We start from the raw sequence: 13039 nt of genomic DNA, 5'->3' as shown, positions 1-13039 counted from the left end.
ACATTTTGACTTTTATTTATATTTATGACTAGAAAAAATATTTATAAATACAAATGTGAATTTTGAACCAAATAATTTGTATCTCTCATAATTTAAAACGTGTTTTCATACAATTTATCTCATTTAGGGGATACTATTAATATAATAATAATTTTTTTTGTTAAATGTAATGCTGATTTTTTAATTTGAAAGAATTTTAAAATGTTATTTTTTAACCGAAGACTTTAATTTGAAGCTACACGATGTTATACTTAATACTTAATTATTATAAGGAGTCTGTTTTTGTTTTTTTAAAAAACATATGTTTGCATGTTGGCAAGAACTAAAGCATTTTTACATTTATTATAATGTACACGTTTAAACTTGTAATTGTTTGTAGTAATAGATTTCAAGTAAGTTTGATCTTATTTTATTTAATTTTTTTATTAAACTCGTATAGACATGATTAAAGATCTAGGTTTAGGACATTTGGAATGGAAGAAGCATGCGAAACAACTAAATAAACGAGTCAGTTTAATTTGATTTTGGGAAGAAAAAAGCATTCAATAAAAAATCTTATTTAATTTTGAATTGATTTTCACAATTTTTTATGAAATGGAAACCACAATAAAACCGATGAATAACTATATTATTTGGAAAATTTTATATTATATATACTAACTTTATATCTTAATAGTAATTCAATTTTATATGTCTTAAAAAAAACTAAATTTTATGTTTTGTTGTACATATTTACGTTTCGAACAAACTTAAAAAAAAAATTTGTTACACAAATATAGAAAACTTAAAAAATGTTTTTTAAATACAAAATCCGAATTTTAAAAACACATTTGTGTAAGAAAAGCTTAAAAAAGAAATTCTTGTACACAAAATTTGACTTTCTTAAAACTTATTTATATTTAAAAAAATTATTTTTAAGAAAAAAATTTTCGATACAAAAAATTCGAAAGTTTAAAAACACGTTTGTCTTTCGAATGTCTTTTTGATTTTTTTTTTAAATTTAAGATAGATAGTTGGTTTAAAATATGGAGATAGGAGTATAAATATAAGATACAATTTTCTATGATTTGATTCAGGACAATTAAATCAATATTTTTTAAAAATCTAAAATAATATTTTATGTTTTTCCAACACTATAGATATATTGTACTATTAAAACAATTGTATACCCTTTGAGTAAGCCAATACAAATAATTTTTAAGATATTATTCATATAGTGTAAAATAAATCTAATAATAATAAAATATAATAATTTAATACATATATTGGCAATTGATTTTTACTGAATTTGTTTGAATTTGAATCCAAATAAAAAGACATTTAATTCTAATTTTAGTTTATCTATTTTTATCAATTTATAAAACTGATCTCCTTATTTTAAAAGTCAATAATTTTTGTCCGTCTCTCAAATTTTTTAACTAAAATAATAATTTAACATATTTTAAATGATGTGATATATAATTTCATTATATAAAACCATTTAGATATATTAATTATTCATATATCATTAATTAAATTATTAAATTAAATATTTTCTGAATTTGAAAATGAAATTTTTATAAAACTTTATTAATATTTCATAAGTATTTAATATTTTCTGAATTTGAAAATAGAATTTTTATAGAATTTTATTGATATTTCATAAGTATTAATTATTTTATATGCCACATTATTTAAATTACGTCATATTTTAGTTAAAAAAAAGTCATAAAAAAATATAAAAAATATTAAATTTAAAAATAAATAAAAAGTTAATTTTATAAATTGATAAAAATAAAAAGATTAAAATTGTCGTCAAATCAAATAAAAAGTATTAAATTATTTTAATTAGTTTAGATATAAATTTTTTAATTTATCTATTTTTTTAGTATTTGTTTTAACACCCACAAAGCTAGACACGCTATTGTGAATTTGTCAAAGTATAATTGATGACATATGGTGAAATAAGAGACAAAACGCGTGACCAAGGCGAAGCTGCGAATTGGCGATAGTGTTGCATGCTTATGGCTAATGACTATGACTATGGTGACACCTACCTATCAATTCCCTTACCTTAGTCAAATCTCATGGATTGTGTGTATGCTCAATGGCATGCATTTTATTCCATAAAATATAGTATATCATTATGACTTTTCACCTCTTGTTCTTCATTATCTCTTAATTTGTTAACCTTTTGGTTTGAGTTTCTAGCACACTCCTTGTATTTTGTTTAATATTGACTTTTATTGTCAAAATAGTTGTATTGACTTTTAATCAGTTCAACAACGAAATTGAATTACACAATAAGTGAATTAATCTGGATCAGTGACTATTACATAAATTATATACATATAGCCTACTAATTTACATCATCTATTTTTTAGTTAATATAAGCTATCAAGTTGTACCTACAAATATGTGAAATATATTTTAAAGAAGCTTGTCAGTCGAGACCCACTAAAATGAGTTGATAGTCCCATAAATACAACTCATATAATAGTGTATCGACATTTGGTGTGAGATCAGACAAGTTACTTGAATTTATTGTTAGTAAAAAATAAATAGAAGTAGATCCGAAAAAATTACGAGTTATAAAAAAAAAATGTAAGCATCTTGCACGGAAAAAGAAACTTGTGGGTTCTTAGATATGTTAAATTATATTGTTAGGTTTATATCACATCTCACTGCAAAATGTGAGTCAATTTTCAAATTGTTGCATAAATATCAAAAAGTTGAATGGCGTGAGAATTGTCATGAGACTTTCGAGAAGATTAAGTAGTACTTGTTAAAACCTTCAACTTTGGTACCTCATGTTCCTGGAAAACCGCTTATTATGTACTTGACAATACTTGATGAGTCGACGAGTTGCGTACTAGGGCAACATGATGAATCTGAAAAGAATGAACACACCATTTATTATTTGAGCAAGAAGTTTATTAGTTGTGAAGCAAGGTATTATTTGCTATAACGAACATGTTGTGCAATAACATGTGTTGCTACACGATTGAGACAATACATGTTATGTCATACAACCTCGTTGGTATCTAAAATGGACTCAATCAAGTACATTTTTAAAAACTCTGCTCTTATTAGAAGATTTCTCGTTGGCAGATATTATTATCAGAATATGACTTGGTGTATGTCACGTTGAAGGCTATCAAAGGGAGTGTTGACAGAGTATTTGACTCATCAACTTGTAGAAGATTATCAATCAATGCAGTTTGAATTCTCTAATGAAGATATAAAGACTTTATTTGAAAAAAATGAATTTTCTGATAAAGAAAAATAGATTTTGATATTTGATGGTGCTTCTAATGCATTATGGCATGAAATTGGAGCAATTTGATATCTCCGAAGAACCAATTGACTTCATTTACCGCTAGGTTGTGTTTTGACTGCACAATCAATATGGCAGAATATGAGACATGTGTCACGAGCATCGAAGTAGCCATTGTATTGAAAGTAAAAACGCTTGAGGTATATGGAGACTCAACCTTGGCCATTCATCAAATAAGAGGCGAATGAGAAACTCGAGATGCGAAATTGATTTCGTATCATACGCATATTAAAAAGTTGACATAAAATTTTAAGAAAATCATTTTTCATCATATTCCTCGAGAAGATAACCAATTGGTTGACGTGTTGACCACATTGTCGGTAATGTTCAAAATAAGCAATGATCAGGATATACCAATCATTAAAATTAAAAAATGAGACAATCTAGTATATTCTAGCAATAGAAGGAGAGCTTGACGGCAACCCATGGTTTCATGATATCAAATCATATGTTAAGAACAAGGAATATCTGATGGGTATTTTAGAGAATGAAAAAAGGTTATAAGGAGGTTATAAATGAATGTTTTATTTAACGGTGATGTGTTTTATAAGAGAAACTATGATATGGTGCTTCCCATATGTGTTGATAAAACTGAAGCAAAGAAAATCATTCAAGAGGTTCATGAAAGATCTTTTTAGAACACATGTGAATGGGCATACAATGACAAAATAAATCTTGAGGGTTGACTACTATTGGTCGACCATGGAGTCTGCTTGTTTTAATTACGTGAATAAATATCATAAATGTCAAGTCTATATTGATAAAGTACATGTCCCACTAACTTCTTTGAATGTTTTGACGTCACCATGACCATTTTCAATGTGGGGAATTAATGTTATTGGACTCATTGAACCCAATGCTTCATTGATTATTTCACAAAATGGGTTGAAACCGCTTCTTATGCCAACATTACGAGGAGCGTGATTGTCAAGTTCATAAAAAGAGAAGTGATTTGTCGACATGGCTTGCCAAATAAAATTATTATTGATAACATGATCAATCTGAACAACAAATTGAGGAAGGAGTTGAGTGATAGTTTCAAAATTCATCACCATAACTTTTCACCATATCATTCGAAGATGAATGGGATTGTTGAGGCAGCAAATAAGAATATCAAGAAAATCATACAGAAGATGGTAGAGACATATAAAGATTAACACGAAGTTATTTTCTTTGCATTGCATTGGTTATATAACCTCTGTTCTCAACTCAAAGGGGGGAATCTCCTTTCTTATTAGTATATGGAATGGAAGTAGTACTTCCCATTGAAGTTAAAATTCCTTCGATCGTAGTCTTGATTAAAACAAAACTAGAAGAGGTAGAGTGAGGTCAATCACGATTTGACCAATGGAATCTCATAGAAGAAAAAAGGATGATAGCTTTGAATCATAGTCAACTATATAAAAAAAGACTTAAAAATGCCTATGAGAAAAAGGTTCGTCCTCGAGAGTTTAAGAATGAGATTTAGTGATAAAGAAAATATTTTTCATCCAAAATGATTCTCGTGAAAAATGGATCATAAATTAGGATGGACCATATATTGTGAAAGATGTTTTCTCTTGAGAGGCTCTAGCACTCACATATATGGATGGAGAAAAAGTTCCATTCATAGTAAATTCAGATGCAGTCAAAAGATATTATGTTTGAATAGAAAACAAATGGTTGAAAAATGAGTTCGCTAGGTTGAAAACCAAAAATGTGATTTAGGCAAAAACTAGAGCATCTCGATGGACTGAAAACATGGTACAATGGTCCAGACAAAAAAATAGGGATAATAAGTTCAAGAGTTACAACGTTGAGACCTCTCAAACTAGGGTAATCTTTATTATTAAAAGCTGGTCAAGGAGAATTATAAATTAGAAGACTATCTAGCACTTTCTTATTCTTTCAATTAAAGCTAAACACACTCATCTCCCCATTGTCACCTCCAACTTGCAATTGTTTTTGTTCCCTATGTAATTTTAATGAATGTACACTTTTTAATATTGCCTATTAATGTTGTACATTATAACTCTTTCAAAAATATTTTATTTTTTTGTAATTGATTGTTCTAGTATTTTAAAATGTTGTTTTACGATAATAAATGTTGAATTTGAAATATGCGAAAATATAAAAAAAAATATATATATTATTTCGATGCTTGATAAAAATATATACATGAGAACCCGATAAGTTATCAAGATATAAGGATGCGTAGAAAAGGGAAAAAAGATAATCATTTTAAATAATGGATTTTGCTTCAATAGCTTGTGTCGAGAAAAATGTCACACGAGATGTACAAAAATCATCCTGCGAAAACGGTTGTTACTCCGTTCATTTAATTGTGTGGGTGTATGGATCGAGGAATTTAAAAAATAAACACTATTTTATTTATATTGCATAATACACATGAATCATACATTTTACATTAATACTTTATCTATACTCAACAAATTTGTGTTGTACATTTATTTATAATGTACAACACTCTAAATTGTGTTATATATTTATTTATAATGCATAATACGCATGAAACATCTTATATTTACACTTTACTTATACTCAACCACCTTATTATATATAGATATTTCCTCTTTATTAAAATTCTACACTAGCTACATATATTGCCATTTTTCATCTCTATCGATCTGTAATCAATCATAATAAGATCAGTTTTTTATTCTCGACAATCTAATCTATGCACTAATAACCAATCTAGAGACAATCAATTGTTGATTCCCGTCGATCTACACATCAGTAACCAATTTGAATACGATTATTTTTTTAATTGTCATTGATCTATGCACCAATAATAAATTTCGAAACAATCATTCTTTCAACTTTCTTTTTTCTCCTTATTTCTTACTGATAAGTTATAATCTTCACTCAAAATGAAAAAAAAAAGTTATTTCACTTGTTTCCCTTTCCATTCCATCTCTCCACAATTTTATAATTTCTGCAAAACAATAGAAAAATCAAGCTTCAATTTATCTTATGGGCACAAAGATTCATCCATGTAGCTTATAAATTGAGAACTAAAAAATCAAATGGGAGAATGAAGTTATATATTTTTCCAACAAAATCAAAATATAGAAGGGAGAGCTTTTTTGTTTTTGTTTCTGTAATCAGTAAAAAAACAGAGAAGAAACATTGTAAAAAATATAGAAGAAAAGGTTCATCAAATCAAATGATGATAATAAATAAATAAAACTCATTTTAATAACACAACCAACAAAAATCAAATAAAAAACCTTAATTTAGGCGAGAACGGAAAAGAGAACCACAGCTGGTTCCTCCATCTCATGTGTCTCCAAGGTCCACCGCATAGCCTCCATCTCCGCCTTTACTAATAGAAAAGGAATGTATCTCTTCCCTCTCACCTGGTTGTCAATATTTTTTTTTTTTTGCTTTATAAACCCTTTTGTTTTCTCGAATAATGTACATGCAGTTACAATATTATTAAATATTATTATTGGTTTTTGATTCTATTGTTGTATTTTGTTTACTTAATAGATCAGACTACAAGTTCATATATCTCTTTTAGTGTTATTTTATTTTTGTATTTATTGTTGATTTTATTTCATAGGATTATCTAAACTTATTGACTAAAGATTAATGAGATGTGATATTTTTTTTAATATTTGAGTTGTTATGATGTAAGTTGTGTCAATTTGGTACTTCTAAAACTCATATTCACAAACAACTTAATAATTAAAAAAAATATTTTTAAATGGTTAACTAAAGATGACATCTTTTTAGTTTGAATTTTTTTAAGACACAAGTTATACAATTTTAAAATTCCTTCTTATAACCAAAATAGTAAAAAAATTCTTAAACAAATTAACTAGATGTACGTCATGTAACATTTTTTTAGTAATTAGTTTTTGAGACACAAATTGTACAACTTGGTAGCCTTAAAACTTACATTTTAAAATAATTATTCAAATCAAACAAACTCATTTTCTTTCATCAAAACAAATTTTCTTTAAAAACAATCAACATATTCGCATTTTTACCCAAGAACTATGTAACTTTAATTTCTCTATCGCACTTGGAGATATGTAGGAGCAAGATCACACTCTTGTCGAACACAATAATAAAATTTCTTTTTTTTCTTCTCTATTTTAAACAACCTTTTATTTCAATATTACATTTATAATAATAATAATTTATATGTGTATTTATTAATAGGAAGAAAGTACATATTTTTTAAATTAATATAAATTTTGTATAATTAATTACAAGTAACTATTTTTTAACGAATGCCGTAGAGTGCTAATATTTTCTTTGCGTATAATCGACTCCCAAACTTTAAACTTGTTTTCAAATAATTTTTTTTTTGTTTTAAAGGATTTTCTAATATTTTTTCTATTTTAAATAAACTTTGACGACGATTTCATTAAATTTAAAAACACTCAAAACTTGTTTTATGAGAGTTTAGTTGCACATACTTTCTCTTTTTAGTTAAAAAAAAAGGATATTAAAATAAATATCTTATCTCACATTTAAAAAAAAAATATAAATAGTAATCAAAGTTTAGGATGATTACTATTATTGATTAGTGTTTAAAAATTATTTAAAATTTTTACTTTTGAGAAGAGTCCTCTTAATTTTCACAATTGAGAAAATGATCAATTGACATCATTTCAATAAAAATAACAAAAAATAAATATAATCTACAAAACTCAATATACTAAATAAATATCAATCAAATCACATTCTTAAACATAAAAATAAAACAAATCATTAATATTTTTTAGAAATGTCGCTGAGTATTGTTAAAATTTATGAGTTGTTGAAATTTGCCTAAACTTTTTTTATTCTTCCATAACATTTACAAAACCATCACTGGTTTTTATAAATAAACAATCTCAAGCATCGTCAGAGCAAAATTTGAAATGTCAACATTCATTTCAATCTATAATATCTAGAAAAAGTCAATGGAGTAATGGGGCTGCATCTTAGTCAAATGACCTAAATATTCAGGCTGTGCACTGATGGCAGCATTACTAATTTCGAACTACCCCACCAACAGCACATTCAATTAAGTTTAGCCAACCTCACCTTCTCCATTTTTCCATTTATTTAAGTTAAAACAAAATGCCGAAACTATTGACGATATTTATGTCATTGTTATTTTAGAGAAGAAAAAAAACTTCCTACTCTACTCGTCTCACATGTTATTTTAACAAATTTTTCTATTCTAAAATAAATATTATTAATAATTATTATATTTTCTATTAATAATAATAAAAAGTATATTAATAATTAAAATAAATAGTTTAATAAAATTATTTCTCTGTATAAAAATTTAAATATAAAATTTAACATTTATTATAAGATAGAGAAAATTGTTTTACTAGTTGTCTAGTTGAGTTGAGTTAAGAAAACCTTTAGTTGACAATTATCACATACTACCAATCAAAGATTGCCACGTGGTAGTCAATATGATTTCTTCGACCCCCTTCACTTGATCCAACGGCGACCATGGCACGCTTTTCAATATCGTATTTTTTTTAGTACTCCTAAAATTTATTTTTCCTCTTTCCTCTAAGTTGACTTTTTGTACGACCTTATTTAAAATTTCACCCTCTTTTTTTCTCCCAAACCTAACAAACAAACACGACAACGCTCTCAACATCAGATTCATTGCTTTCCCACAAAAGATAGCATACACTTATTCCGAGCGTGTACATCACGCTCCCTAAGAAGCGTGGTTGAACATAAAACCAGATATTAAAACCGGACATAAACCTTTAAGTTTTACTTTATCTTCATCATAGTCAACGCCCCACTCAAAAATTTAAAAAACCTCAAATTTTCATTTATTTTCCATAATAATTGAGAGAGAAAAATGAGTGCGTTTTCTTATTTTGTAAAAAACCTTTATTTGCAAAAGTCAACTCTCTCTCTCATCTTCTTCTCTTATCAACTTCAACTTGTCTTCCTTCTTCACCATCCACTTCTCCCCTCCTCTCTCTCTCTCTCTCTCTCTCTCTTGCTTCCTAGTTCCCACTAATAATTCAACACCAATCCAACATGAATAACAACTTGTAACAACTAGCAACCTTAAAACGTGTTATTTCTCTGTATTCTTTTGATTCTTTTGTTTTTTCTTCTTCTGTGGTGTGTTGCTATGGGTAACGGATTAGGAAAATTAACGGTATGTTTCACCGGCAACAACGGTGGTCGGAAACATGACATATCAATTTTAATAACTGACCCTTTAGACGAAGGACTTGGTCACTCTTTCTGTTACGTTAGACCCGACCCGACCCGGTTATCTTCATCAAAGGTTCACTCCGAAGAAACAACAACCTTCAGAACAATTTCCGGCGCTTCCGTCAGCGCCAACACGTCGACTCCTCTATCAACGGCGTTCATGGATTTATACTCCTACGGTTGTTTCGATAGAGCAGCAGCTTTCGAGAGTTCAACTTCCTTCGCTTCTCTTCCTCTTCAACCGATTCCGAAGAATCTGATGGGTTCGGGTCAATTTTCCGGTAACCTCGGAGGTGGTGGGTTCGCGACTTCCGGTCCGATCGAGCGTGGTTTCATGTCCGGTCCGATCGAGCGTGGGTTTATGTCCGGTCCAATCGACCGTGGTTTATTTTCCGGTCCGATTGAAAAAGAAAGCACCGGTTCCGATCAGTTTCAGAGAAGCTTCTCTCACGGTGGTTTGGGATTCACCGTTAGACCTAGAACGAGAAAAGAAAAATGGATTCGTGTTCTTCAGAGAGCGATTTTGAAGACTCTGTCTCGTAAACAGAATTCTATGGTTAGTGTTACTCCGATCAAAGGAGTCACCGTTAAGGAGCCACCGGAGTGGATCCTTACTGCGGAAAAGCATAACGAGAATTTGACGGTGAGTAGTTTGAATTTGAGTAGTGAGGGTAGTTTGGAAGATGATGATTCATTGGGTAGTCAGAATCTTCAATGGGCTCAGGGGAAAGCAGGGGAAGATCGTGTTCATGTTGTTGTTTCTGAGGAACATGGTTGGGTTTTTGTTGGGATCTATGATGGTTTCAACGGTCCTGATGCACCTGATTATTTAATTTCAAATCTTTACTCTAATGTGCACAAAGAATTAAAAGGGTTGCTTTGGGATGATGGGTGTGCACAAGATAGTTTGAATTTCAATTCAATTGATGATGTTGATGTTGTTGAGAAAGATGATAGCTTTTTAGATTATTGTTCTCAGTGTGTTGATCAGGAGAATAATAGTAATAATAATAATCATGCTTGTGTAAGTGGTGATTTGATTTTGAAGAACAAAAAAAGAGGGAAGAATTCGAAGAACAAGTACAAAGATTCGGCGAAGAAACACGAGGAGAATCAGAAGAGGTGGAAGTGTGAATGGGATAAGGAAAGGTTAGAGCTTGATAGAAGATTAAAGGAACAATTGAGTTTGAGTCGATCCGAGTCTAATGGTGGTGGCAACAACAATTGTGTTAATCATTCGGATGTTTTGGAAGCTCTTTCGCGAGCTTTGAACAAAACTGAGGAGTCTTATCTTGATGTTGCTGATAAGATGGTGATGGAGAATCCAGAACTTGCTTTAATGGGTTCATGTGTCCTTGTAATGTTGATGAAAGGGGAAGATGTTTATGTGATGAATGTTGGAGATAGTAGAGCTGTGTTGGCTCAAAAAGCTGAACCTGATTATTGGATTGGGAAAATTAGACAGGATTTGGAAAGGATTAATGAAGAGACAATGCATGATCTTGAATCATGGGATGATGCTGATAAATCAAATTCTGTTCCTAGTTTAAGTGCTTTTCAGCTTACTAAAGATCATAGTACCAATGTTGAGGAGGTAAATTGTTTGCTTATATTAGAATACTATTTTGGCCTTTTTGTTTTTATGCTCATCTTGATTGAAATATGTTTGATTTTTAATTTCAGGAAGTTACCAGAATAATAAAAGAACACCCTGATGATCCTTGTGCTGTTGTCAATGATCGTGTTAAGGGATCTCTTAAGGTTACAAGAGCATTTGGTGCTGGATTTCTCAAACAGGTTGGTATTGTACTTTACACTCATCTTTACCATGACAGTCAAGGAACTCAGTAATAGGATATAGTATTATCTGATTACTTACACATTCTATAAAAAGACTGTACTCTATAGTCTATTCCACATTTCTTTCTCTTGTCACAAAGGGTTTCTTAAACAAGCCTAATCTTTGGATGTAAAAAATAATCGCTACTGCTAGTGTGATACATAAGCTAGGTGCCATTCTAGTAGAAGATTAATAATCTCAAATTAGTAATATTGACACATTGCTCTTGTGATTATGAATCACGAGTGGATATTCAAAAACTTGCCATATTAATGATAAGTAGTGTTTTCTAAAAACAACTATTTTCTTAACCAAGTTCTTTTTCTTGCTAAAATGAAAGTAGAGAAGGGTGTACATGTTTCATACTTGGAAATGTTTAGATTTTCCCCCCTAAATTCTATATCTGAACACATGTGTGAATGTTTGCAGCCCAAATGGAACAATGCACTTTTGGAGATGTTTAGAATAGACTATGTGGGAAATTCTCCTTACATAAGTTGCCAACCATATCTTAAACACCACAGATTAGGCCAAAAAGACAAATTTTTGATTTTATGCTCCGATGGACTCTATCAATACTTGTCAAACGAAGAAGCAGTTGCTGAAGTTGAGCTTTTCATCACATTGCAACCCGAAGGTGACCCAGCTCAGCATTTGGTTGAAGAAGTCTTGTTTCGTGCCGCAAAGAAAGCTGGTAGACATCAATTTTTTCTTTTTATATTTTGTCGCGGAAAGATTTTTCATTTAAAGATTTCACAATTGCATCTTAGAAATCGATGGGTCTAGAGGTTTTACTTAATTTTTTCTTCTTCTAATCTTAATCAGGTTTGGACTTTCACGAGTTGCTCGAAATTCCACAAGGCGATAGGCGGCGTTACCACGACGATGTTTCCATCATAGTTATTTCTTTGGAAGGAAGGATATGGAGATCATGTGTATAATAAGTATAATGAAAACCATCCGTAAATTACTACTCTATTTAAATTTAAATATAAGCAAAAGATACATGTATTTGATCTAAATTTAGACTGCATACATATAACTTTTCACTTATATTTAACTTCAGATGGAGTAAGATCATCATATCATATATATAAAAAACAGAAGAGGATATATATGACTTTTTGCTCTTACCCCTCTCTCCCTCCTCAAGAATGCCTATAAAATTAATTGTGCAATTGAGTGGGTGGTGAGGATTGTAAAGTTGTAAAACATGGATTTTGTTGATTATTATAACTCTCACATAAAAATGTAATTTTGTAATAAAAAATGTCATTCCTTAAAAAATCTTTTAGTCGTGCCTCAAGCACTAGCACCCTCCACCACTATCTTCAATTCTGGTTGGAAAATGGTTGAGCTAGTCATTAGTGCATTAGCATCTTTTCAATTTCAGATCCTAAATAAAATATCCCGAATTAAAATCAAAATTATGTTGGTCCAAATAGTAATAGACTCAGTTCTTATTAAAAGTGATCAATAAAATTTTCTTGCAAAGATTATTCATCGGCAAAATGTCAAAATTGGTGAATATTTTGTATCAATAATATTAATTAACAAAACATTCCAAATATAATTTGCCTACGGTGTGTTATGTGTGTCTAAAATCAACTGATTTATGTTTTGCCTTTTTAAATATGACTGTGGATGAAGCACTATTTGAAATATGAATCCTAAAGCATTCT

The 13039-nt window shown here is 29.6% G+C and overlaps 1 protein-coding gene across 1 annotated transcript; it reads left to right on the top strand.

Moving 5' to 3' along the window:
* Positions 1–9150: 9150 nt before the first annotated feature.
* On the top strand, positions 9151–12644 carry LOC101499809 (probable protein phosphatase 2C 4). Its single transcript, XM_004505808.4, has 4 exons — positions 9151–11111; positions 11201–11314; positions 11787–12051; positions 12183–12644. The coding sequence occupies exons 1-4, from the start codon at positions 9432–9434 to the stop codon at positions 12296–12298; spliced, it is 2175 nt and encodes a 724-aa protein (XP_004505865.1). The 5' UTR covers positions 9151–9431; the 3' UTR covers positions 12299–12644.
* Positions 12645–13039: the final 395 nt, after the last annotated feature.

This window comes from Cicer arietinum, chromosome 6 (assembly GCF_000331145.2).
Source record: "Cicer arietinum cultivar CDC Frontier isolate Library 1 chromosome 6, Cicar.CDCFrontier_v2.0, whole genome shotgun sequence".
Classification (NCBI taxonomy): Eukaryota; Viridiplantae; Streptophyta; class Magnoliopsida; order Fabales; family Fabaceae; genus Cicer; species Cicer arietinum.
This window is presented reverse-complemented; position numbering and strand designations above follow the sequence as displayed.